The sequence below is a fragment of the Lagenorhynchus albirostris genome, chromosome 19, assembly GCF_949774975.1.
Source record: "Lagenorhynchus albirostris chromosome 19, mLagAlb1.1, whole genome shotgun sequence".
Classification (NCBI taxonomy): Eukaryota; Metazoa; Chordata; class Mammalia; order Artiodactyla; family Delphinidae; genus Lagenorhynchus; species Lagenorhynchus albirostris.
The window spans coordinates 13,205,847-13,233,147 of record NC_083113.1 but is presented as its reverse complement, the minus strand read 5'-3'; the positions used below and the strand labels follow the sequence as shown (position 1 = coordinate 13,233,147).

At 53.4% G+C, this 27,301-nt stretch overlaps 2 protein-coding genes across 3 annotated transcripts in view; both read left to right on the top strand.

The window, feature by feature from the left end:
- The first annotated feature begins 9 nt into the window (after nucleotides 1-9).
- LOC132510006 (cytochrome P450 2S1-like) lies at nucleotides 10-13,687 on the top strand. Its single transcript, XM_060131664.1, has 9 exons — nucleotides 10-380; nucleotides 1,634-1,799; nucleotides 3,660-3,809; nucleotides 4,310-4,470; nucleotides 4,609-4,788; nucleotides 7,432-7,573; nucleotides 9,115-9,302; nucleotides 12,242-12,383; nucleotides 12,477-13,687. The coding sequence occupies exons 1-9, from the start codon at nucleotides 207-209 to the stop codon at nucleotides 12,656-12,658; spliced, it is 1,485 nt and encodes a 494-aa protein (XP_059987647.1). The 5' UTR covers nucleotides 10-206; the 3' UTR covers nucleotides 12,659-13,687.
- A 7,865-nt stretch (nucleotides 13,688-21,552) lies between these two features.
- Nucleotides 21,553-27,301, top strand: part of AXL (AXL receptor tyrosine kinase) — a 31,177-nt gene continuing 25,428 nt past the window's right edge. For both annotated transcript variants that reach the window (XM_060130455.1, XM_060130454.1), the window contains exons 1-4: nucleotides 21,553-21,835; nucleotides 22,944-23,166; nucleotides 23,495-23,595; nucleotides 24,150-24,326. In XM_060130455.1, the coding sequence (XP_059986438.1) occupies nucleotides 21,772-21,835; nucleotides 22,944-23,166; nucleotides 23,495-23,595; nucleotides 24,150-24,326 (565 nt within the window). In that variant the 5' untranslated portion in view covers nucleotides 21,553-21,771. The remainder of the gene's footprint in view (nucleotides 21,836-22,943; nucleotides 23,167-23,494; nucleotides 23,596-24,149; nucleotides 24,327-27,301) is intronic.

Here is a 27,301-nt window from a genome sequence, read left to right as displayed (position 1 = left end):
TGTCCTGGACACCAGGCGGCGGCGGTGGTCTGGGAGAAAGAAATCCGGCGGCGGGGAGACAATCCTGCCCGGAGGCAGGGGGAAAGGCTAGCTGCCCCGCCTCCCTCCGCCAGATTTCTTCGGGGAAGGAGCCGCCCGGCACCCGCCCCCAACTGGCCCAGCCGCGTGGAGCGTCTGGGAGCCCGAGAAGCAGCCTACCTGCCGAGATGGAGGCGGCGGGCACCTGGGCGCTGCTGCTGCTGCTGGCGCTGCTGCTGCTGGCGCTGGCGCTGTCCGGGACCCGGATGCGAGGCCACCTGCCCCCTGGGCCCACGCCGCTGCCGCTGCTGGGGAACCTCCTGCAGCTCCGGCCTGGGGCGCTGTACTTGGGGCTCTTACGGGTGAGGGGGCGCGCCGACGCCCTGGCTAGGAGGGGGTGGGAGGGTACCAGGGCCAGGAGAGGGAGGGGACCCCAGGAAGACAAACCACGCAGCGAGGCCCTTAGGTATCCTAGGGGATGCGGATGAAGGGTCCCAGGGCAGAGCTGAGAGAGTTGGGGGAGTCGCAGGGAGAGGGGGTGGGGCACCCGGGCTAGGAGGAGCAGAATCCTGCCCCCCAAATCCTGGAGACGGCGTGAGAGCTGGAAAGCAGGCTCCAGGGGGCCAGGGGTCCCGGATTAGAGAGACTGGCAGAATCCTGGGAAGGTTGGGAGGGGGGAAGGGGGAGGGGGGAGGGGGGAGGGGGGCAGGGAACCAAAGGTGAGAGAGACGAGTCGTCAAGCGGAAGAGAAACTGATGGTGTGATGCTGGTGGCTTGACCCAGAGGGAGAGGTAGAGGGGAGATACACGTGAGTATCCTGAGGAGGGGGCAGAGAATAAAAAAGAGAGGGTGTCCCCGGGGGAGCTGGAGGCAGAGGCTGGAGGATTCCAGGAATTTGTCTGCGGAGACCGATGGGGCTGGGGGGCTGGGGGAGGGGGGGATAGGCGGAGCTCAGCTGGGAGGGAGGGAGCTGGAAGTTCGTGGGACAGAGAAAGGAAGGAGAGAGAGACAGGAGGCTGAGGCAGTCTCCAAACTTTTGGCGGGGGGTGGGGGTGGGGGCGGGGGGGTAGTGAAAAGAGGCCAGAGGTTCCCCATTCCGGTGTCTTCCAGACATTGCAAGGAGGGGGTAGCGAGCATGGCACGAGTGCTCCGTGGTAACTGCTCCAGCATTTGAGGGTTTAGCAGTGGTTGAAAGGGGTAGTTGGGTTTTTTTTTTTTTTTCGGGGATGGGGAGATGAGAGATTATGGGAGTCCACAGCTGCAGCTGCCCATTTTTGCTGCTATAGGTCTGTGCTGTGGGAGCAGGGGTGGGTTCTGGGTTGTCCCAGTGTCAGAAGTTAGGGCTCTGCAGGGGGTAAGGGAATGGGGACCAGAGAGTGTGTTGGGTGAGGGAGTTTGAGGAAGGAGGACTCTTGTGGGGGAGGGGGGTGACATGCTGGGAGCTTGGTGCAAAACAAGAACTGAATCTTCCAAAGGGACTGCTTCAGTTTGGGGCGAGGCAGGAAGGGCTTCTCTTAGGTGTCTCATCCAGCGACAGGGGCCAGGATGGACCCGAGACTTTAAAAGGCAGTAGACTTCCCCACGTCACTCACCCCTTCTCGGTCCCTGCTCCCAGCTGAGTAAGAAGTATGGACCAGTGTTCACTGTGTACCTGGGACCCTGGCGGCGCGTGGTGGTCCTGGTTGGGCGTGAGGCTGTGCAGGAGGCCCTGAGAGGTCAGGCCGAGGCGTTCAGCGGACGGGGTTTGGTGGCAACACTGGACGGAACCTTTGATGGCCATGGTGAGTCAAAAGGGGAGCTGGAGCCTGCCGGGTCCTTCACTCAGAGCCAGCCGCCACTTACTCGTACGTGACCTTCCATGCAGTTCAGTGTCTCTGGGCCTCTGTTTTCTCATCTAAAATGGGATGATGACAGTGCCTATTGCATAGGATTGTACTGAGGATAGCACGAAGTAAGCACTCATTAGTTACCTGGTTGTAGTAGTGTTATTAATGTTCCAGGCGAAGCCCCAGGGCTGGGGGGAAGAGGGAGAGCATGTGAGGCACTGGGAATCAGTGGGCAAACACTCAAAATGTACAAACTATTCTCTGTTAAGACTGAAAGCTGGAAGCCGGTGCTGGGCGCTCCAGGGAACACAGCCTTGAATAAACAGCCTCAGTCCTGCTCCCAGAGCGCATGGGCCAGGAAGAAACAGATCTGTCACTAGACAGTGACAGTCCAGAGAGGAATTGGAGGAGGCGCCTGGCCCAGCCTGTCGGGTGGAGGTTGTCCCGGACGTCTTCCTAAAAGACGGGGTGTCTGAGCTGAGACTCATAGGATGAGTGGGAAGGGTGTTCCAGGCAGAGAGACCAGCACGTACAAAAGCATGGAGGCGAGGGAAGAAGCATTCACTCATCAACTGACAAATTTTCATTACACCTGGCTTGGTACTGGGGACACAGAGGTGACAGATGTGGTGACGTGTCTTACTGTGGGACATGTGGGCTTTGCAATAAGACAGTGGAGGGAGAGACTAGATTTCTAAAGTGAGAGGTACAGCCTTAAGAGCAGGACACAGGGGACCTTTACTGGCTAGGGGGGCAGAGGGATTTGGAGAGGAGAATGGGAGGAATCAGAGAAGGCTTCCTGGCGGAGGTGACATTTGAACTGAGACCTGGAGGCTGAGTGCAGTCAGTTCAGTGAGGATGAAGAGGTGAGTGATCCAGGAAGAGGGAACAGCCGGGGCAAAGGCCTAGAGGGGGCATCCTGGCACTTTTGAGGAAGTGAGAAAAGCCCAGTGCAATTGAATTAGCAGCAAAGCTGGAGACGTCTTCAGAGCCTGATCGCGCAGGGCCCGAGTCAAGCCAGAGTCTGGACTTTGGGTTTTTCTGGGAAAGGGTAGAGTCAGAGTTAGAAAGGTCCTCTGGTTGCTGTGTGGGAGCCCAGCAAGGGGACTGGGCTGGACCAGGGCTGGGGCTGTTGAGTGGGGGAGGGGAGGTGGTTGGGAGAGGAATGCAGGGCTCTAGCCAGGGGATGGGATGTTGATGAGAAAGAGAGATGCTGAGGCCAGTTTGGGACACAGTGGAGGGATGGGTGGGCAGGGGACATCCAGGAGGAGGCGCCCAGAAGGCCGTTATAGACTGGCATTCTACAAGTGGAAACAGCTCAGACCAGGGAAGGGACTGTCCAGGCCTCTTGGATAAGGAGGAAAACAGTGCAATTCCATCCTCCTCCCTCCCTTTTCAACCTCCAGTTGGCATGGGGCATGGGACCCAATAATACTCCATAAATGTTGGTATCGATGGATGGATGGATGGATAGAAGGGTGGGAGGGAGGGAGAAAGAGGAAAGAGGGAGGAATGGTAAATGGATGGGTGGGTGAATAGAGGAATAAAAAGATGGATAGCCAGCGGGAAGGAAGAAATCTTCACTCACGCTGGTGAATCACAGAACACAAGGAGCCTGGATAATCCCAGATACCAACTCCTCAGGAGGAGGTCACCCTCCGATGCAAGGTTAGGCAATTATTGAGCACCTCGTGGGCCCTCCTTCTTGCGCTAGGCTCACGTGGACTCAGGACAGGGCACCTCACTGGGAGGAAGGGAGGAATCCTGGGGAACAGGGGAGGGCTGGTCCCTCCTTGAGTCTAGCCTTCTGTGCAGGGGTTTTCTTCTCTAATGGGGAGCGGTGGAGGCAGCTGAGGAAGTTCACCACGCTGGCCCTGCGGGACTTGGGCATGGGGAAACGAGAAGGTGAGGAGCTGATCCAGGCGGAGGCCCGGTGTCTGGTGGAGGCGCTCCGGAGGACCAAAGGTCAGCAGGGTGCCCGAGTGTGGTAGGGCCTTCCCTCTCAGACTGGGCTGGGGACTCCAATCATTCCAACTCTCTCCTCCTCCACCTTCTGCCTCTATCCTGCTGTCTCCCTGAGGGTCTCTGTGTCCCTCGTACTGTCACGTCACTCTTCCTGCCTCTCCTCTTTTTTTTTTTGACTGTGCAGCATGTGGGATCTTAGTTCCCCCACCAGGGATCAAACCCGCGCCCCCTGCATTGGAAGTGCGGAGTCTTAACCACTGGACCACCACGGAAGTCCCTATTTTTCTGTTTTTCTCTCCTGTAAGTCTGCCTCTGTCTTTCTCTGTCTCTCTCCGTGTCTAACTCTCTCTTTCCCTGTCTGTCTCTGTCTCACTCTTTCTGCCTGTCTCTTTCCTTTCGGGTCTGGCCCCCACTCCATCTTCGTGGACAGGCTCCGCCCTACGTCAGCGCCCCTCTGCCCATCTCCATCACAACCCCCCTCCCTGTCCCCTCCTCCCCAGGATGGCCTTTTGACCCCTCACTGCTGCTGGCCCAGGCCACCTCCAACATCATCTGCTCCCTCGTTTTCCGCCTCCGCTTCCCCTATGATGACAAGGAGTTCCAGGCGTTGGTCCAGGCAGCTAGTGGCATCGTCGTGGGGGTCAGCTCCCCGTGGGCCCAGGTAAGGGGGTGGGATCCCTCTCTCTCCAAAGGCTCCTGCCCACCTCTTTCAGGTAACCCCAGAGCGCCCTGTCCACCCACCCCTCTGCCCTGGTGCAAGGCCAGGCCCCCGTGAAAACGGCTGCCCGTCCCCCGGCAGACCTACGAGATGTTCTCACGGCTCCTGCAGCACCTCCCGGGCCCCTACACACAGCTCCTCGGCCAAGTGTGCACTGTGGCTGCCTTCGCCACCCAGCAGATACAGCGGCACCAGAGGACCCTGGACGCCTCAGGCCCTGCACGCGACGTGGTGGATGCCTTCTTGCTGAAGATGGCAAAGGTGGGAGAAGCTTAGGGTTGGGGGCCTCCTGGCCAGCCCCTACACCCAGGTATAGCTGGGGCACTCTGTCACCCTCCTTCTTTCTCTCTGCACGTCGCTCTGTGAATGTGTGTCTGAGTCACTTGCATCTCTCCTTTTTCTCCTCCCTCCAACCTCAGCCCCCCGCCCAGGCCTCATGCCCAGTGACCTGCCACCGGCAATCCCCACCATGACTTCCCCCAACCCACCCAGGAAAGTTCCTATGAATTACAATCATTTACTTATGAAACCTTGCACTGTCTAATTAGACTAATAAAGTCCACTTTATTAGTTATGTGAGAACAATTATCATATGAGAAAATTAGAATTAAGATGATCCCTGTGGAAATAACTCGTTTTGAATTGTACATACTTTGCAATTATGGGAGATATTCAGGGCCACATCCTTTGAATAAATGTTCACGGAGAGAGAGATTTTTTTTCTTAACTTTGTGGCCCTTTTTTTTGGGGGGGGGGCTACCATGTGGCTTGTGGGATCTCAGTTCCCAACCAGAGATTGAACCTGGGCCCTCGGCAGTGAAAGCACAGAGACCTACCACTGGACAGCCAGAGAATTCCCGAATTTTTTTTTTATACATTTATTTATTTTTATTTATTTATTTTTGGCTGCGTTGGGTCTTCGTTGCTGCGCGTGGGCTTTCTCTAGTTGCAGCGAGTGGAGGCTACTCTTCATTGCGGTGCTTTGGCTTCTCATTGCGGGGGCTTCCCTTGTGGAGCACAGGCTCTAGGCGCGTGGGCTTCATTAGTTGTGGCACACGGGCTCAGTAGTTGTGGCTCGCGGGCTCTAGAGAGCAGGCTCAGTAGTTGTGGCGCATGGGCTTAGTTGCTCCATGGCACGTGGGATCTTCCCGGACCAGGGCTCGAACCCGTGTCCCCTGCATTGGCAGGCGGATTCTTAACCACTGTGCCACCAGGGAAGTCCCCTGAATTTTTTTAATTTTTATTTTTTTTTACTGAAGTATAGTTGATTTATAATGTTTCAAATATACAGCAGAGTAATTCGGTTATATATATATATATATATATATATATATATATATATATGAAACTGAAATATATATATATTCTTTTTCAGATTCTTTTCAATTATAGGTTATTGTAAGACATTAAATATAGTTCCCTGTGCTATACAGTAGGTTCTTGTTTATCTATTTTATATATAGTAGTGTGTATCTGTTAATCTCAAATATAATTAAATCTTTTTAATTTAAGAAATGACGGAGTGGCTGGGCCCGTGAGCCATGGCCACTGAGCCTGCGTGTCCAGAGCCTGTGCTCCGCAACGGGAGAGGCCACAACAGTGAGAGGCCCGTGTACCGCAAAAAAAAAAAAAAAAGAAAAAAAGAAATGAAAGGGAATGGGAATTCCCTGGCGGTCCAGTGGTTAGGACTCCGTACTTCCACTGCAGGAGGCCCGGGTTCGATCCCTGGTCAGGAAACTAGGATCCCACAAGCCGTGTGGCATGGCCAAAAAAATTTTTTTTTAATTTAATTATAGTAAAATACACATAACACAAAATTTACCAACTTAGCCATTTTCAAGTGTCCAGTTCAGTGGTGTTAGATATTCACATGACCACCATCCATGTCCAGAACACTTTCAACTTGCAAAACTGAAATTCTATACCCATTAAACAACAGATCCCCATCCTTCCCTCCCCCAGCCCTTAGCCCCCACCCTCCTACTTCCTTAATCCATGAATTTGCCTACTCTAGGGACCTCATATAAGTGGGATCACACAGTATTTGTCCTTCTGTGGCTTATCTCACTTAGCATAATGTGGTCAAGTTTCATTCACACTGCAGCGTGTGACAAGATTTCCTTCCTTTTTAAGGCTGAATCATATTCCACTGTGTGGATATAGCGCATTCATCTATCAGTGGACACCTGGGGTTGCTTTCACATTTTGGCTATTATGAATAATGCTGCTATGAACATAGGTGTACAAATGTTCTTCAAGATCCTGCTTTCTACGCTTCTGGATAAATCCCCAGAAGTGGAACTGCTGGATCACATGGTAAATCTATTTTACTTTTTTGAGGAATCGCTGTACCATTTGCTGTAACAGCTGCACCCTTTTATATACCCCCTTGGCGACAGGGGTTCCGGTTTCTCCGTGTCTCCACCAACACTTGTCATTTTCTGTTTGTTTGTTCGTTTTATAGTGGCCACTCTCTTTCATTTTTATTTTTTGTTTTGTTTTGTTTCTGTTTTTGTTTTGCGGTACGCGGGCCTCTCACTGTCGTGGCCTCCCCCGTTGCGGAGCACAGGCTCCGGACGCGCAGGCTCAGCGGCCATGGCTCACGGGCCCAGCCGCTCCGCGGCATGTGGGATCTTCCCGGACCGGGGCACGAACCCGTGTCACCTGCATCGGCAGGCGGACTCTCAACCACTGCGCCACCAGGGAAGCCCCTCTCTTTTACTTTTAAAACACTTCACCCCGAGAGAACTAATATCAAGAGCCCACTTCCCAACTTTCTCACACATTTATTTAAACTCCCTGACAAAGTTATAACTTGCTGTGCTGCACCCCAAACCTGGCTGTGCTGGGTCTCTACTCCTGGCAGCCTGTGTTCTCTGAGCCCCTCTGCCTGGTTTCCCCCAGGAGAAGCAAGACGCTAACACAGAATTCACGGACAAGAACTTGCTGATGACGGTCATTTATCTGTTGTTCGCCGGGACGGTGACAGTCAGCAACACGATTCGCTACACTCTCCTGCTCCTGCTGAAATATCCTCAGGTCCAAGGTAGGAAGCTTCTCCACCAGCCAGGCCTGGGAACAGGAGGGAGAGCTCGAGAGGAAGGATGTTTAGGGGAGTGGACAGCCTGAGCCAGAGCCTGGAGGCGAGAATGAGCGGGCATCCAGTGCGTCTGAAAAGCAAGAAGCGTGCGGACTGCCGGCTGCAGTGAGAGGTCTAGTAAAATGAGAAATGAGGCAGGAGGCGTCTCCGGCCTTGCCGCCTTGGTGGTACATTGTACACCTAATCCTGAGCCATGGGGAGCCATGGAAGGTCGTTGAGCAGGGGAGGGCAGGGACAAATGAGCATTTTAGAAAAATCCTTTGGTCTGTCATGAAGAGGTAAGTTGTAGGGTCTGAAAGAGGATGCCAGGAGCCCAGGGCAGAGGACAAGGTAGGGACCTAGGCCGGAGAGAACAAACAGGGCTGGGCCAAGCTGTGGGGAGGAGAGAGGGGTCCAAGTAGGCAGGTGGTGGAGAATGACCAGGGAGGGAGGCATCCAGGGACAGGCCCAGGGCTCTGGCCAGGGGACTGGGGGACCATGAGGCCATCCTGAGATGGGGACAGAAGGGATAAGGAGCTATTTCAGGGGAGATGCTGAAGCCATTTGGGGACAATTTGAGTGTGAGGGACCTGGAACCACTGCGGGGGGGACATCCAGAAGGCCACGAGACACCTGCATCAGGACTGGAGATAAGAAACAAATTGGGGTTATCAGGGCACAGGCAAGACCTGAAGCTGTGTTGGTGAGGGAGGGTAAGTGGGTGAGGCAGGGCTGGGAATGTGCCCCAAGGAACTCCAGCATTTCAGGGTCACGCAGCTGCGTCCAGTGCTGTCGAGCCAGTGGGGTGGGCTGACCTGGAAGATGGGACCTGGGTGCCTTGGTGGAATCAAGGAGTCAGCTGCTATTTCAGCTCACTAGGCCTCTGTCCTTATCTGGGACATGGGGCTAGGTTATGTTCCCCCACCTCACAGGATTGCTATGGGAATTGAAAGAGGAGAGATGTGGGCTTCCCTGGTGGCACAGTGGTTGAGAGTCCGCCTGCCGATGCAGGGGACACGGGTTCGTGCCCCGGTCCGGGAAGATCCCACATGCCGCGGAGCGGCTAGGCCCATGAGCCATGGCCGCTGGGCCTGCGCATCCGGAGCCTGTGCTCCGCAACAGGAGAGGCCGCAATAGTGAGAGGCCCGCATACCATTAAAAAAAAAAAAAAAAGGAGAGATGTGATGCCCACCACACGGGATGTGTGGGACCCGGTCTGCAGAGGGCTGGAGGACTCTTCCTCCCTGCCCGCCAGCCTCACCCCTAACCACAGCTGCTCAGGAAGATGGAGCGTCTGGGAACTCCCTGGCGGTCCAGTGGCTGGGACTCCGCACTTTCACTGCCGAGGGCCCGGGTTCAATCCCTGCTTGGGGAACTAAGATCCTTGTGGCACGGCCAAATAAATAAATAAATAAACCTTAAAAAATAAAGAAGATGGGGCGTCGGAGGGGAGGATCATAGGGCCCCACCCCACCTTTGACCTCCAACTCTCCTCTTCTTGGGTGCAGAGCGAGTGCAGGCGGAGCTGATGCGGGAGCTGGGGCCCGGCCAGGTGCCAAGCCTTGGGGACCGAGCCCGCCTCCCCTACACGGACGCGGTTCTGCATGAGGCGCAGCGGCTGCTGGCGCTTGTACCCATGGGAGTGCCCCGAGCCCTCGTCAAGACCACCCGCTTCCGGGGGTACACCCTGCCCCAGGTGGGTGTGCGGGTCAGCCAGGCCCAGCAGCTGTCTCTGTCTCGGGCCTGAGGGCCTGAGTCCGTTGCTATCTTTGTCTCTTTTTCTGAATCTTGGTCAGTTTGTCTCTGCATCTTCTTCCTCTTTCTCTCTCCTCTCTGGCTGACATCTTCCTTTCTTTTTCTGTGTCCCTGTCTCTGCATCTCTCTTTGTTTCTTTCTGTGTACATTTTTCTTGCCTTTTGACTCTGTCTCTGAGCCTCGGTTTCCCCCATGTGTCCAATGGATCCTAATTCTACCTCCTTCCAATCGTGGTGGGGACAATCAGATAACGTGACAGACAGGGAAGCAATTTGAGAACTGAGGGCCGACGGAGGCCCTCACCCTCCACCCGGCTGCAAACACGATCAGGCTCTCCCTCCTTCCCAACACACACACACACACACACACACACACACACACACACACACACACACACACACACACACACACACACACACACACACACACACACACACACACACACACACACACACACACACACACACACACACACACACACACACACACACACACTCTTTCTCTCTCTCTCTCTCTCTCTCTCTCTCTCAGTTCCTGCCCCTTCATTCCAGAGCAACTCAGAACCAGCACCACCAGGGGGCGACCTCTCCCTGGAAACCGAAGGTGCCTTCCGGGCAAGCTGCTCCCTCCTTGAGCTTCATTGTAGAATCCAGTTCATAGCAGTTAGAATCCAGTCCTGCTGTTTTCTAGCTGAGACCTTGGGCAAATCACTTCACCCTCTGAACCTCCATCTACTCCTCTTTTTTTTTTTTCTTTTAAATTAATTAATTTATTTATATATTTTTGGCTGCGTTGGGTCTCCGTTGCACACAGGCTTTCTCTAGTTGCGGCGAGCGCGGGCTACACTTTGTTGCCGTGCGCAGGCTTCTCATTGCGGTGGCTTCTCTTGTTGCGGAGCCCGGGCTCTAGGCGCGCGGGCTTCAGTAGTTGTGGCACGCAGGCTCAGTAGTTGTGGCTCACGGGCTCTAGAGCGCAGGCTCAGTAGTTGTGGTGCACGGGCTTAGTTGCTCCGCGGCATGTGGGATCTTCCCGGACCGGGGCACGAACCCGTGTCGCCTGCATCGGCAGGCGGACTCTCAACCACTGCGCCACCAGGGAAGCCCCAAGCAGGTGGATTCTTAACCACTGCGCCACCAGGGAAGCCCCAAGCAGGTGGATTCTTAACCACTGTGCCACCGGAGAAGTCCCTCCTCTTCTAAATTGGGAGTAATAATAGTATCATCTTGGGATTGTAAGGAATCTGTGAAATGATGCTTGTAAAACACCGAATGAACTCTTTGTGCCGGGGGTGGGGCTCCTATGTACACCACAGCAGCGACTATTGCTAAAGCAATGACTCTTGCAACTACAGCAACTACTGATAACGATCATAGCAATAACAGGCATCTGTGATCGAGGATCTGCTCTGTGCCAGGTATTATTCTAAATGCTTTACATGTATTACCTTATTTAATCTTCAGAGCAGCACTACATCATTATCACATCATTATCGTCATTATCACACCCATTTTACAAATGAGGAAACTGAGGCCTTGAAAGGTTAGAAGACTTGGCAAGCTCTCCCAGCCTATAAGCGGTAGGGGCAGGATTTGAACCCAGAGCCTATGCTTTAGCAGTGGTTAAACACTGCTATCTGCCTTTCTCTTATTTTAACAACATTAGCCTGACCTTTTCCTGAAGCCTCACTCACCTTCCCAACTCGAAGCCCCGTTAGCCAGAATCCCTAACAAAGGAGACCCCTCGCCCTCTCCTCGTACTCTCTACCTTCCTTCACCCTCCACCACAGCCCTGGGAACATGGGGACTCTGATCTCCGCGGAAGGGGCTGCCCCTCTCCCCAAACCTGGGCGGGGGAAGCCTTCACGGGCAGCCCCCATCCACCCACCCTTCACCTCCAGAAGATCATAGTGGCAGAAAGCTGGACTCTTAGCCAAGTGCCTTAGGACAGCCACAGCTGAATCACAACATAGCCCCAAAGTTTAAAAACAAACATAAAAATAACAAGCTCTGCCACGTCCAAATGTTGCTTTGGGCAAGTTGCTTACGTTCTCTGGGCCTCTGTTTTCCCACTTTTTGTTTGTTTTGGCTGTACCACGCGACTTGCAGGATCTTAGTTCCCTGACCAGGGATCGAACCCGTGTCCCCTATAGTGGGAGCACGGAGTCTTAACCACTGGACCACCAGGGAAGTCCTCCATCTTTTTTTTTTTTTTTTTTTAATATTCCACACTGTTGCATCCGTGTTAGCCCTATCCTTTAATCCATTTGTACTACCGAGTTACAGACCTGACTGTTCCTAGCACCCTGTTTAACCCGTGGACAGTTATTTTCCCCGCCTTATAAGCAGCCTCTAAGACATTATCTTTCGTTGGTTTGGTTTTTTAAATATTTAATTTATTTATTTATTTGGTTGTGCCGGGTCTTAGTTGCGGCAAGAGGGCTCCTTAGTTGTGGCATGCGAACTCTTAGTTGTGGCATGCATGTGGGATCTAGTTCCCCGGCCAGGGATCGAACCCTGAGTCCCCTGCATTGGGAGCGCGGAGTCTTAGGCCACTGGACCACCAGGGAAGTCCCTCCCCCATCTTTAAAATGGGATCATATTACTAACTGTTCCCTAGACTTGTTAAAAAGATTTAGTGAGTTTGTGTGGACGTTTGTGAGTGTGTGTGTGTGAGTATAATACATGTACCTATTACATATGAGGCGATACGTATGTAGGCTTAATAAAGTGCCTGACACGTAACAAGCCCTCGATAAACAATGATGCCGCTGTGTTTCGTGAACCGGTTTCCCCAACACACCAGACTCTTGTGCTCTGCCCTCGAGGACTGAAGGCCTGCGGGGTGAGGGATGTTTGTAGTTTTGTTATGATCTCCCCTCAGGGCACGGAGGTCTTCCCCCTCCTTGGTTCCATCCTGCACGACCCTGAGGTCTTCAAACAGCCTGAGGAGTTCAACCCGGGACGATTCCTGGATGCAGACGGAAAGTTCAAAAAGCACGAGGCCTTCCTGCCCTTCTCCTTAGGTATCTGCTGGGTCCGCCCCTGTCTACCCACTGGTCCTCCCACAGGCCTGGGTGTGAGGATGGTTGGCACAGCGCCATCTGTCTCCCCTCCAGGTAAGCGTGTCTGCCTCGGGGAGGGCCTGGCTCGGACCGAGCTCTTCCTCCTGTTCACCGCCATCCTGCAGGCCTTCTCGCTGGGGAACCCGTGCCCACCGGGTGCCCTGAGCCTCCAGCCAGCCGTCAGTGGCCTTTTCAACATCCCCCAAGCCTTCCAGCTGCAATTCCGGCCCCGCTGACCTCCACCCCACCCCACCGTGTGGACCGGATGAAGAAGGGAAACTTGGGAGGTAGTAGCCTTGGCGGTTGCCATGGACATGGCTGTGTCTCCTGAGCCACACGCCTACACCACAGGCAGCCACCTTCGCACACCTGTAGCTGTTTTCTAGAGTCGGTCACACATATATTCAGCCTACACATCCACAGGGTCATCAGACCACGCAACCACACACCCAGACACACCCACGAGGGCCACAAGGCAACTCGGGCACGCAGCTTTCTACTGACAAATTTAGTCCATCTGGAATCACAACCACATGCCCGGATAACCCACCAACTCATACACAGCACAGCTCCCTCGGACCCACAGCCCACGCGTGGGGATTCAGCTGCCGCCTTCACAAGCCACGGAAACAGCCACAGTGTTTGCAGCCCACGTGCCCTCTTAACTCATCAGACTTACCAGGGCCACCATCTCTGGGAGCCTAGAGCAGAGAACATGCCCCATGCCAGCTCATGTCACCACACAGAGACCATCTCTGTCCTCAGCCCTCAGGTGACCGTACCGCTCTCCAGGCATAAGACTGTCGTCATCCACATGCCCCCAACCACTGAGCCACACAGCCAGCCCATGCGGGACACCCGCCCGCCTCCGGGGTATCTTCCCGCTAAGATATACGACTCCTGTGGAGGCCCAGCCCTGGCCTCCTCTGCACCTTCAGCCCTCAAGGGCACCCCTTTCCAGGCAGCCTGATCCCCCAAATGCTCCCAAATACAGACACACCCCAGTGTGCAATTGTGCACAAGCCTGGGGACAAAGTAAACTTGGACATACGTGGAAACTCAGATCAGGGGAACACACCACACACACGCACACGCACACACACACACACACACACACACACACACACACACACTCCAGCTTATATAACCATGTTGAAAACCTCCCCTGCTCCCCCCACCCGCCTCCAGTTAGACCCAGCGGATGGAGCCAGATTCCAACTCCCCGTTGCAGGGAAGAGGCCAGGTCTGACGTCCTTGTGACTCGAAGGTCCCCGTTTTGCAATAAAAGTTTGTCTCTGGCCCAGGGCAGGGCCTAGTATGTGTGTGACAGTGTCCATCATTGTGAGTAAGGAGTGGGGATGGAGGGGGTCCACCCCTCCCTGGAGGCTAGGCGGGAACCGAAAAACATGGCCCCCGCCTACCCTGGCTGTTGACATCAGTAGCAGATGTGGAGGTGGCGGGGCCGGGGTTGGGGGGGCTGTCCTGGGCCTCACTTCCGGTGAAGCTGATGTTGGGGGGTGGGCAGAACTGCAGGCCTAGGGCAGGGGGTGGGAGGCGTGCGGGTAGGAGAGTTGGGGGCCTCAGTTAGGGAAAACCCGAAGGTGACCGCTTCCCACCCTGGGCGCCCTCCCAAACTGAAAGCACACGCCGAAACACAAACCCTACCCTCACTCTGGCCTCTCCTGCCACCCGTTCCCTCCTCCCTTCTCTTCACTAGAGAGCCAGAAGTATCTTTTTCTTTGTCAATTATCTAATAAGGAAGTTTTCAAACACACACCAGTAGAGAGAATAGTACAATGAACCCGTGGGCCCATGACCGGGCCTCATTCGATAATCATCAACTTTCGGCTAATTTTATTTCATCTATCACTCTCTTACAGTGATTTTAAAGCAAATCTCAGAAAATAATTGAATACACATTTCTCATAGTAAAGGACATTTTTCCCCCCAACATTTTATTATGACAATTTTCAAACATGCAGCAAAGTTAAGGGAATTACCCATGGGCTACCGCCTAGGCTCTCCCACTTCGGTTGCCATGCTGCATTAGCACATTTCTTTCCACCTGCCCAGCCAGCTCATTTTTTTAGGCATTTCAGAATAAATTGCAGGGAATTCCCTGGCGGTCCAGTGGTTAGGACTCCACACTTCCACTGTGGAGGCGCAGGTTCGATCTCTGATCAGGGAACTAAGATCCCGCGTGCCACGCCGCACGGCCGAAAACAAACCAAAAAATAAATTGCAGACATCGACCTCTGAATGCTTCAGCAATGCATAGATCGTTAGCTAAAGTTTCCTTTTTTTTTTTTAATTTTCCATGATGTTATCACTTTATTTTTTGGCTTAAATTCTACAGAGGTAGCACAAAACAGTGATGTGATGGAAAATAGAAAGATGTGATGGGGATCAGATCCTAACTTTGCCACTTTCTAGTTGATGACACCTTCACTGAGGATTTAGCATCTAAAAGACTTGCCAAACTTAAAAGAAGAGACGTGAAAAATTCTGGAACTTAATAGGAACAAAATACGTGCTAAGTTCTTGGATTTATTATTACTACTTTTTATGTCAGTGTGATATGAAAAGGAATGAATGAGGTTTGATGTTTCCTCCTTTTAAATTAAGGCAATGACTTGCTTTCCTTTGCACTCAAAATTCACATTCAGGGAACCTTGGGATCAGAAATACCAGCAAATTCATTTATTTGAGGAAGGATGGACCTTGCACTGCAGCAATATGAAAGTTGACATGAATTAGGATGATTCCAGTAGCAGGCAAAAGAAAAACAAAAACTCAAAATGTCTTAAACAATAATTATTGGACCCCAAAGTAAAAGTCTTTACAATCAGTGTGGTGTTCGGTTTGTTTTTTTTTGGGGGGGGGTGTAAAATATACATAACATAATATTTATCATTTTCACCACTTGTAAGTGTACGATTCAGTGGCATTAAATATATTCACAATGTATAACCTTCACACTATCTACACCCAAAACTTTCATTACGCCCAACAAAGACTCCTAACTTATTAAGAATATAACTCCCCTTTAAAATCCACTCTTTTGTTTGTTTTTTTTTTTTTTTTGGCCACATGGCTTGCAGGATCTTAGTTCCCTGACTGAACCCAGGTCCACAGCAGTGAAAGCATAGTCCTAACCACTGGACCACCAGGGAATTCCCTAAAATCCACTTTTTAAGAGGCACAACCGGGCTTCCCTGGTGGCGCAGTGGTTGGGAGTCCGCCTGCCGATGCAGGGCACGCGGGTTCAGTGCCCCGGTCTGGAAGGATCCCATATGCCGCGGAGCGGCTGGGCCCGTGAGCCATGGCTGCTGAGCCTGCGCGTCCGGAGCCTCTGCTCCGCAACGAGAGAGGCCACAGCGGTGAGAGGCCCGCGTACCACAAGGAAAAAAACAAGAAGAGTCACAACCGAGATACCATTTTCACACCTATCACAGTTAGCAATTTTGCTGTGTTAGTGTTCACGTTTCCCTGATGGTTGCAGAAATGTACTTCATAGGCGTGTTTGTTCAAAGCTACATCCAAAGGCTCATCATTCAGTGCCTCATTTGGATACTTAGGTCTTCTAAAGCTGTAACCATTCCCAACCTTTTTTATGCCACTTATTTTTTTAATTTTTATTGAAATATAGTTGATTTACAATGTTGTGTTAGTTTCAGATGTACAGCACAGGGATTCAATTATACATATACATAAATATATATAATTCTTTTTTTTATATTCTCTTCCATTATAGGTTATTACAAGATATTGAGTAGTTCCCTGTGCTATACAGTAGATCCTTGCTGGTTATCTATTTTATATATAGTAGGGTGTATATTTTAAGTCCAAACTGCTAATTTATCCCTCCCTGCCTTTCCCCTTTGGTAATGCCACTAATTTCTTCAAGAAACTAGTCACACAGGTCGTTTGCCCTGTGTCATTTTTCACATCCCAGATTGGCTGATGGCATCTTTGGAGTGCTACTCAAGATGTCTTTCCATTGCCAGGAATTCTCTGTAAACTGGAAGTTAGATCAGATTTGGGCTCATTCTGGCCCAAGAGCTCCTCACTGGGTGGGCTGGGCCCCTTCCAGGCACATCATATCTCAATAATAAATGTTCCCATATAGTGTGTCCAGGTCCTGATCCCTCTGTTAGAAAGTTTCCCATCAACTTTTCACTTACTGGCCTTTAAAACCAAATCAGGGCTTCCCTGGTGGCGCAGTGGTTGAGAGTCCGCCTGCCGATGCAGGGGACACGGGTTCGTGCCACGGTCCAGGAAGATCCCACGTGCCGCGGAGCGGCTGGGCCCGTGAGCCATGGCCACTGAGCCTGCACGTCCGGAGCCTGTGCTCCGCAACGGGAGAGGCCACAACAGTGAGAGGCCCGCGTACCGCAAAAAAAAAAAAAAAAAAAAACCCAAATCAAATCAGGTCTCTCCCCTGCTCTGCCCCCCAGTGGGGAACCCTTGTGCACCGTTGGTGGGAATGTAAATTGGTGCAGCCACTATGGAAAACAATATGGAGGTTCCTCAAAAAATTAAAAATAGAATTGTCATAGGATCCAACAGTCCCTCTCCTTGGTATATATCCAAAGGAAACAAAATCAGTGTCCCAAAAGAGATATCTGCACCCCTGTGTCCATGGCAGCATTATTCACGATAGCCAAGATACAGAAGCAATCTAAGTGTCAGCAGATGAGTGGATAAAGAAAATGTGACAGGCTTCCCTGGTGGTACAGTGGTTAGGAATCTGCCTGCCAACGCAGGTGACATGGGTTCAAGCCCTGGTCCGGGAGGATCCCACATGCCATGGAGCAGCTAAGCCTGTGTGCCACAACTACTGAGCCTGCGCTCTAGAGCCCACGAGCCTCAGCTACTGAAGCCCACGTGCCCATGCTCCGCCCAACAAGAGAAGCCACTGCAAGGAGAAGCCCGTGCACCACAACAAAGAGTAGCCCCCGCTCGCCGCAACTAGGGAAAGCCCACGTGCAGCAACGAAGACCCAACGCAGCCAAAATTAAAAAAAAAAAAAAATTAAAAAAAAAGAAAATGTGATATAGATATATAACAGAATATTATTCAGCCATTAAAAAAAGGAAACCCTGCCATTTGTGACAAACATGGATGGACCTTGAAGTCATTATCCTAAGTCAGACAGAGAAAGACAAATACTGTATGATCTCACTTATATGTGGAATCTAAAAAAGCTGAATTCATAGAAATAGAGAGATGTCATGTAGCATGGTGACTGTAATTAATAAAACTGTATTATACATTTGAAAGTTACTAAGAGAGTAAATCTTAAAAGTTTCATAACGAAAAAAAATTGTAACTGCGTAGTGATGGATGTTAAGTAGACTTACTGTGGTGATCATTTCACAACATATACAAATATAGGATCACTGTGTACATCGGAAACTAATATAGTGTTATAGGTCAATTGTCTCGCAATAAAAATTAATTAATAATTACCTAATTAAGTAAAAGAATTGTTGTTGCCAGAGGCTGGGGGTGGGGGAGAAATGGGGAGATGTTGATCAAAGGGTACAGATCTTCAGTTACAAGATGAATAAGTTCTGGGGACCTAATGTACAGCATGGTGACTATAGCTAATACTGTACTGTATACTTGAAATTTACTAAGAGAGTAGATCTTAAATGTTCTCACTATACACGCCAAAAAATGGTAACTATGTGAGGTAATGGATGGGTTAATTAACTTTATTGTGGTAATCCCTTTGCAATATATACATGTAGTAAATCATGGTGTACACCTTAAATTTATTATTTATTTATTTATCTATCTATTTATTTATTTACTTTGCCACGCTGCATGGCTTGTGGGATCTTAGTTCCCCAGTTCCCCAACCAGGGATCGAACCTGGGCCCTCAGCAGTGAAAGGGCCAAGTCCTAACCACTGGACCGCCGGGGAATTCCCCATTAAATTTATACATTTTGACCAATTATCCCTCAGTAAAGCTGGGTGGGGGGAATAGCCCCTTAGTGCATTCTGTCATATTTAGAATAAAAGCCAAAGTCCTCCTCCCCAGGCCAATGCCCTCCCTGATCTCACCTACTCCCTGACCCCCATCCATTTCAGCCACACGGGTCTTCTCCTTGAAGTTCCCTGCAGGCCTGCCCCCAGGCCTTTGCACTGGCGGTTCCCTCTGCCTGGAATGCCCTTTCCTATATGACTCACTTGCTAATTTACTTCAGAACTTGATCATAACCTCAGAGAGCACTTCCCTGACTACTTTCTCTAAAATGGCACTGCCCCTGCTCCCCTTGATATCCCTTCCCCAACTATTTTTCTTCACTTCCCGTGTTGCAATCTGATAAATATTTCTCTGGCTTTTCTCCCTCTTCCACTTGGAATATGAGCTCCATGAGGGCAGTCTTGCTCACTGTGGAATCCCCGCCTCTGGCACAGGGAACATTTCTATCCACCTGTCCATCTCACCTTTTTTTTTCTGGCCGCGCCTCACGACTTTCGGGATCTTAGTTCCCCGACCAGGGATCGGAACCTGCACCTTCAGCAGTTCAGCAATGAAAGCACCGAGTCCTAACCACTGGACCGCCAGGGAATTCCCCCATCTCATTTTTAAAATGCATTTGAGGGACTTCCCTGGGGGTCCAGTCGTTTAAAAGACTCCGTGCTTCCACTGTAGGGCTAGGGTTCCATCCCTGGTGGGGGAATTAAGATCCCACATGCCGCACAGCGGGACCATAATAAAATAAAAAATAAAATAAAAATACTATGTATAAAAAAATAAATAAATAAAATGCATTTGAAAGCCAATTGCAAACACATATTTGATACTCAGCAAATAGTTCTTGAAAGAACGAACACAGATTCAAGTTGGCCACACACACAGCTGGGTCCACCATGTCCTAGGTGTGTAGGACCACCCAGCGTATTCAAACAAGTGGGCAGATCTTTGCACATATTTGCGTCCCCCCAAAATGCCACAATAATTAATTGGCCCCTTTAGGAAAGGTCTTTTACATGGTGGTGCAGACACAGTGGTACCAAAGATATACCCAGTGCCTACACTCCCAGAGCCCTCAGACCATGAGACACACAGTCACACCAATAAATATATTGTGACAACCCAAGCCAAAGAAAAGGACAAAGTGTTAGGAGTGAAGAACACGGGGACCTAGAGTTGACTGGGAAGGACCAGGCAGTGATGCCAAGGAGAAGGGACAATTGAGATGGGGCTGAGGGTGTGTAGGAGTTGGGGGCATAGAGCTGCAGGAGGAGGCCCTAAATCTTGTGAACAAGAGAAAGGAGCCAGGTGGACATGAGGGGTCAAGGCAAGCAGTTTCGGGGTTTATCTTGGAAGGTTTGGGGCAAAGGTGGAAAAGGGTTTGATTTGGGATTGAGAGACATTCTTCTTGCTGTTGACAGGTTAGAGGGAGAGAGAGTGGAGGCCAGGAGACCAGGGAGGAGGCCAGAGCAGGGGTCCAGGTGGGAGAAGATGGGGCTGGACCAGGGTGAGACCAGGGGAGGACAGCAAGGCCAGGCAGGAGAAAGGTTTGTGGAGCTAAATCGAATCCTCCTTGGCACTTGGAAACTTATTGAGGGTGGGGGCTGTCCAAGAGGACCCTGAGGGTCTGGCTTGGGTGGCAGAATAGATGCTGAGGCTGTCACTGAAATGGGACACAAATGACACAGCTCAGGAAAGCTGATGGGGAAGAGCCCTGAGTGCCAGGTTGTGGAGCCGGGAGCTCGCCCTGAGGGCAGTGGGGAGCCAAGGTTAAGCAGGGAGGGGACAGGGTCAGATTTGAGCTTCAGAAACATCCCTCTGCTTATGAATGGGAGATGGGTTGGAGGGAGTAAGAGTGAAGGCAAGGAGGCCTGGGGGGAGGCCAGGGAGGAGGCCAAGGCAGGGTCCTGGTGGGAAAGGATGGGGCTGGACTCCTCGGAGTGAGAAGAGGCAGGTGGGAGAGACATCGGGAGGCTGAAAGGAGAGGAGTTTATAAGGAGCTGTAGGGATGCCAATACACAAACAGAACATCTAAGAGCGGAGAGATGGGTGGCCAGCCCCCTCCTACACAGACACTCAGGCTTGCAGAGACCCCCCCCCCACCTCCACCACGTGCAAAACACATGGTGGGAAGTAAACGGACAAGCAGGAGAACCAGCACACAGGCCCTGGATCTACAAGGATCAGGATACACAATCCACCAGAGGGAGACAGCCATGCAAGTGCACAGAGAGACATACAGATGAGATGCAAAAAATCAAGGGCACCTTGTCAGCTGTCGTCACCACGTGCAAAAAACTGCACGTGCACTGTCCCAGGACAGCTTCTCCATAGCCTGCTAAGTGGGTTCTATTGCTGTTCCCACCTTACAGATGGACAAAGTGAGGCTCAGGGAGGCCAGTCACTTGTAAGGTCACAGGGTTTAGTGGTAGAGGCGGGATTCCCACCCAGGTCTTTGGGCACCCCTGTGAGTGCCCATCCACTGATGTCCTGTTTCCGTGCCCATGTGGATCTCTTTTGTATGAGGATCCACGTCTCCCCAAGTCCTCCCCCAGGGATGCCCACGCAGCAGTGTCCTCCCATTTCTGGTTTCTGAGGTTTCTCCACGAATGGAGGAGCTCCTGACCTGGCTTGTCTGAGTGTGAGCCGGTGGCGTGCCCCTGCGTGTCTCCTCCTGTCCCAGCCTCTGTGTGTGGATGACATCTGTGAGTGTGTGTGTGTGTGTGTGTGTGTGTGTGTGTGTGTGTGTGTGTGTCCTTGTCTGAGGAGCTGTGAGTGAGAGGGGGAGTGCCTGGCTGGGCTGGGCTGGGGGTGGAGGCAGGGGAGGGGGGCGTCGCAGAGGGGAGAGGAGTTCTGGAGGAATGTTTACCAGACACTGAGAGAGCCCAGAGGGACAGCGCCCAGAGCCGGGATAGGGAGACGCACAGCTTCCCTGCCTCGCTGGCCCACGATTAGGGGCGTAGCCACCTGGGGCCCCCTTCCCCCTCCTCAGCCTCCCTCCAGGGCCCCTTTAAGACAGAGCTGGTCCTCTTCTCTCCGCGTTAACCCCTTGAAGTCCAGGTGGCCCCTTGGGCTCCGGCCGGTGGGCGGAGGCGGGGAGGGGGGGGGGAAGCCAGGGGCGGGGAAAGCCTTGCCCGAAATCTGGGAGGGAGAGAAGGAGGCAGGGGAGCTGGGAAGGCGCCGCTGAGCAGAGCCGGGTGAGGGCGCCCCCCGCTCCGCTGTGCCAGGCGGGCAGTGCCAAATCCGGGGAGCCCGGAGCTGGGGGGAGGGCCGGGCACAACCCGGCCCTGCCCCCTCCCCCACGGGGTGCCCAGCAACTTCTGAGGAAAGTTTGACATTGATTGCGTGGTGCCCCGAGGATGGGCAGGGTCCTGCTGGCCTGGTGCTGGGCGCTGTGCTACTGGGGGTGCGTGGCTCCCAAGGGTGAGTGATGGGGGGCGCTGGGGGAGGAGGGAGAGGAGAGGGATGGATGGCAGGTGTTTGAGGGGGGTGAGTTGGGAGTCCTGGTCTGGCTCAGGGAGTTTTCTTGGGACAACAGAGGGGGAGGGTATACACAGAGACAGACCAAGAGAGGGAAGGAAAAAGGGACTCTTGAGAGAGCAGAAGGGCAAGAAACAGAAACTAAGAGGGTCAGAGATGGGAAGAGATGGACACAGACAGACAGACAGGAGAAGCTGAGGGCAAGGGTAGGGGCTGGACTTGAGTTGGGGGCCTTGGGGAGAGGGGCTGAGCTGGGGGCTTCCCGGAAAGGAATCTTCCAGAAAGGACCCCTAAGTCAGGCAGTGGGATGAGGAGGCTCCAGAGCCCTAGGGGAAGTCCCTCGTCACTGTCACCCCCACTTCTCCTTACCCCAGGGCTGTTTGTCTGCGCGTTCCACCTCTGGGGCCAGGGGCTCTGCCTCTAATCCTACCATCTCTGTGGGTCTCCATTTCTCTCTCTCTCTCCAGTCTCTGTCTTTATCTCTCCCTGTGCCCTAAGTGTCTCTATCACTGTCTCTGTCAGTCTGTTTTTGTCTCTTTCTGTCCATTTCCCTCTGTGTGTCTCTCCTACCACTTTTTCCCCTCTGGGGTGTCTCTCTCCATCTCTTATCCTCTGTCGCTCCGGGTGTCTGTCCCTCTCTGTCTGCCTGACTTTCTCTGGTTCCTCTCTCTGACTCTCCTTCCCTGTTTCTCTCTCTCTCCTCTCCCTCCCATTCCCTTTTCTTCCCCACCATCCACCAGCCTAATCTGTCAAGTCTCTAGAGACGCTAAGGGAGGGCAGGCCTGCCGGGCAGTCAGGGCGTGGGAGGCTGCCAGACCCCGGGCCTACTCCCAACGGACGGAGGCTGGAGGCCGGACCCCAGTCCCCTGGGAAGGCTCCCATCTTCCCCTCAAAGCCTCTACCCTCCACACCCCCTGCTGAGGTCACTCTGCAACTATGTGGGCCTAAGGGCCTGGCGGGGTCCTGGCAGTAGGCAGGCCGGCACGGGTGGAACCAAGGAGTCAGAGGGGAGCAGGGTTTCCTGAGTGAATTCTTCCCCATCTCCCTGCAGGCCCGCAGGCTGAGGGGCACCCCTTTGTGGGGAGTCCAGGGAACATCACTGGTGCCCGAGGACTCATGGGGGCCCTTCGGTGTGAGCTCCAGGTTCAGGGGGAGCCCCCCGAGGTGACCTGGCTTCGGGATGGACAGGTCCTAGAGCTGGCAGACAGCACCCAGACCCAGGTGCCCCTGGGCGAAGACGGGCAGGATGACTGGAAAGTGGTCAGCCAACTCAGGTGCCCGGCCTCTGCTAACCAGACGCGACCCGCATCCCTCCTGACCCCTGTGTCCCCACCTCCACCACATGCTGGCTGCAGAGTCACTCGCAGGAGCCCACCTGGGTTGGACCCCAGTGTGGCCACTCGCTAGCTGCATGGCTTTGGGCATGTGACATAACTAACCCTGGCTTTCACTTTCCTCTTCTGTAAAATGAGTTAATAATAGTACCCACTTATTCGGTCTTTCAAGTTTCCAGCCCAGACTCTCCTCTTTCAGTTCTGAGGACCCCCTCCCCGGGTGCAGCTTTGACCCTGAACCTCTCTGTCCCTCCTCTTGCCCTGTCAGAATCTCGTCCCTGCAGCTCTCAGACGCTGGATGGTACCAGTGTGCCGTGGTCCTGGGCAGAAAGACCTTCGTGTCCCAGCCTGGCTACGTCGGGCTGGAGGGTGAGCCCTGGGCTCAGAGGTCGTGGGAGACCAAGAATCCTGAGGGGTCAGAGGGTGCTGGAGGATTCACGGCGTGCGTTGGGGACGTACAACCTAAGAATGTCAGAGATCTTGGAGGGTCAGGCAGCTGGAGGGGTCTACAAATTATTGGGGGCAGGCCTGCACAAGATTATATGTTTTGGGCGGGGGGGGGGGATATCTTTGGGTCTGTCAGCTGTCCTGAGGTCACACATGGTTGGGGCAGGACATTCGGGGGTCAGATCAAGGGTCTGACCTCACCCCCCAGGGGCCTCACTTTCCTCATAGATAAGGTGGCATGAAGAGCAGGAAGGAGTAAGACATTCTGGAAAAGAGACATGAGAGGCTCAGATGTCCTGGAGCTCAGACATGGGTGGGGAGAGTCGGATATTGGGATCATGTTTCCTGGGGATAGAGGTGTCCTGAGGGGTCAGACATAGGGGTCAAAGACCCTGCACCCTACCACATCCTAGTGATGAGTCAGACACCTAGGGGGCTCAGAGGGACCCCAGCCTTCACCACTGCCCCCCGCCCAGGTCTGCCTTACTTCCTGGAGGAGCCTGAGGACAGGACTGTGGCTGCCAACACTCCCTTCAACCTGAGCTGCCGGGCCCAGGGACCCCCAGAGCCCGTGGACCTACTCTGGCTCCAGGATGCTGTCTCCCTAGCTGCAACCGTGGACCACAGTGCCCAGCACACACTCCGTGTTCCAGGTGAGTCCAGGGATGTGGCCAGCTCAGTGTAGAGGGCCAGACAGGATGGAAGTGGGGAGCCCTTCATGCCTCTGTGTGAGGGTCTGCTCGTCCCGCTGTCCTTCTCTGTCTGTCTCTGTCTCTGAGTCTCCCTCTAGTTTTTTCTCTTTGTCTCTGAGTATCTCTGTCTCTGTATTTCTGTCCCCATCTATCTCGTTTCCCTCTGTATGTTTTCTTTCTGTCTCTGTTCTCCATCTCTCTCTGTTGCTCTGTGTGTCTCCCCGTCTCTCTGCTCTTTCCCCCTCCATTCATGCCAGCCTCTCTGCAGAGAATTCTTTGTCCTGGGTTTCCTCTGAGCTGCTCCATGGCCAAGTGTGTGGGGGTCTGATGCCCCTTGTGTCAGCCCTTGACCCTAAGCAGGGCACAGGAATCAACTGGGCCTTCCTCTCCCCTAGCTCCTTACAGAAGTAACCCAAGATGGAGAGAGACACGACAGGTCTGAGTGACAGGAGAAACCCTCCCAGCCTCAGGGTGACCATCCCCTTCCACACCTCACAGATGAGGCAGGACCTAGTTTGGGGTCACACAGCGGTCAGCCAGAGTTGGGGGACCCTGAGCACAGGGGGTTCCCCTCACTGAGGAAGGAGAGGCAGAGGAACACAGATGGGGGAGGCTGAGTCAGTCAGAGGGAGGCGGCTGGACCTTGGAGGGCATCGGCTTCCAGCATCCCCAACCTGCTGCTTCCATCTGCTGGCATGGGGAGGGGACCCCTGACGGAGAGTCTCTTAGGGTGGAAGGAGGTGTCCACATTCCCAGCATTCCGGGGGCCCTGAGTGTAGGAGGAAGCAGGGGTGAGCATGCCGGCCTCCAGAGGGGTGACTCAGGCCCACAGCTCTGGGGCCTGAGTCAGCCTGGCAGGACCCGGGCAAAGGGGAGGGAGAGGGGGATGGTTCCCCCACCCCATCCCAGGAAGAGGGAGAAATGGGGGACGCAGGTGTGAGAGGATCTGTGTGTGTATCAGCGTGTGAGGGAGCTGCCAGGTGGGGATCTCTGTGTGCGTCTCTGTGTGGGGGGCGGGGTGGGGGGTCTGGGTGTGTCCCTGTCCCTCTCGATCTGTGTCTCAGCGCATCTACCTGTTTGTACGAGGGTGTACCTTAGTGAGGGCTGGCTTCTGTATATGTCTCAGAGTGTGTGTGTGTGTGTGTGTGCGTGCGTGCGTGTGTGTGTGAGACTAGGTATGTTACTGTCGCCTTAGGTGTCTGTCCCACTGTGTTTGGGTCTTTATGGCATGTTTCTGTAAGCTTCTCAGGGGCTGTCAGTGTGTGTGTGTGTGTGTGTGTGTGTGTGTGTGACTAAGTACTCCAGTGTCGGCCTGCTATCTGTCCCTCTTTGTGTTTGTGTGTTCACAGCTGTGACTCTCTGTGAGAGGGTGGAGTGCACATGTGTGTGCGAGGAGAGATGGCAGAGTGATGGACGGCAGTGTGCCTTGTGGCTATTTTCCATACCTCCCTGTATAGAGACGATGCCAGCTTATAGGCGTGTGCCTCTAGGTGTCAGTGTGTCTTAGTGGGACCTTCTGTTTCTTCGTGGACTCAGGATGTGTCATTGGACAACTTGGTGTGTTTCTTGGTGTGGTTCCACTGCCTGTGGCTGTGTATGGATGGCTCTGTGCTATCTGTGTATATGTCACAGGGTGAGCATGTTGGTATGTGACTCTGTCCCATGGACCCCTATAGACGTGTGTGTGTGTGTGTGTGTGATTCACAGCAGGTAGTAACAACACCCTTCTGCTTCTGTCTGCTCTCCTGCTATGCCGGTCCCAGCCCTGACTGCCTCTTGGTGGATGAACTTGAGGTACTCACCAGCCAGTGTGTATATATGTGTCTGTGCCACCTATATGCACAAGGCAGCGTCTCCACGTTTGTGTGTCTGCAGCAACCCTGTGTGTCGATGCAAGTGTGTGTTTCCGTATCAGCCTGCATCTTGAGGAATGTGTCTGAAGCAACCTGAGTGTGTCCAGCTGTGTTTTGAAGGCTTGGCTGTGTTTCTGTGTGAGCCAGTTAACATCAACCTGATTTGTGTCCTGTTGTGTATCCGTTTGTCCACGTCAACCTCAACGTACGTGTGTTGCTTGGTGGGTGTATCTCGCACTGCGGGGAGGTTGTGTGTCTGTCAGCTTCAGCCTAGGTGTGTATTGTGCTGCTAGGTGTTTGTAGTCAGCGTGTGCTCGTTCGAGTGCGTGTTTGTGTTTGTGTGTGTGTGCGTCTCTCTTTGTGTATGTGCGTCAGTGTCAGCCCCTTGTGTATACATGTCAGTCATAGGGAATGTTTTTGTGTCACTGCGTGTTGGCGACAGCGTCCTCCTGTGTAGTTAACCAGTTTTCTGTTTTAGGGCCAGCAACGTGCCCTGTAGGCCCCTGTATGTTAAGTGTGATTCACTGTGTGTGTAGGAATTCGTGGTGTGTGCTGCCTCAAGGAATTTCGTCCGTTTGTGTGTGTCTGTCCCTGGATCTGACTCAGGGCGTGCCCCCTCTCTCCTTCCATCCCTCCAATTCCCTCGGAAAAAGCAAACTGCGCTCTGGGGTGGGGGAGGGTGGCGCCGGGCGCTGAGGGGGAGAGGGACGGTACATCTGGAAAGTACATCTGGAGCTGGTCGTAGAGGGAGAGCCCGCCGGAGGGGAGGGGGTCCTAGGCCCTTTCGCCCCTGTCTCCCACTCCCTCGAGGTGCGGGCCGCTGGGGCCCCGGGAAGGGGGATCCCAGTCCGGCCGGAAGTGCCGGGTGGGGGGGGCGCCCCGGTGACTCACGCGGGGGCAGGAATGCTGCGGTCGGAACTGGACCGGGCTCCAGACCCCCCTCCCGCCCCAGGGCTCCAACGGCGGCGGGCAGCGCGGTCTCCCGCGCGGTGACCCTGGCGGACCCCCACGTGCCAGGTGGCTGGACGGGACCCAGGTTCCCCGCCCCCTCGGGCAGCTCGCCCGGGGCTGTCCTGTCCCTCC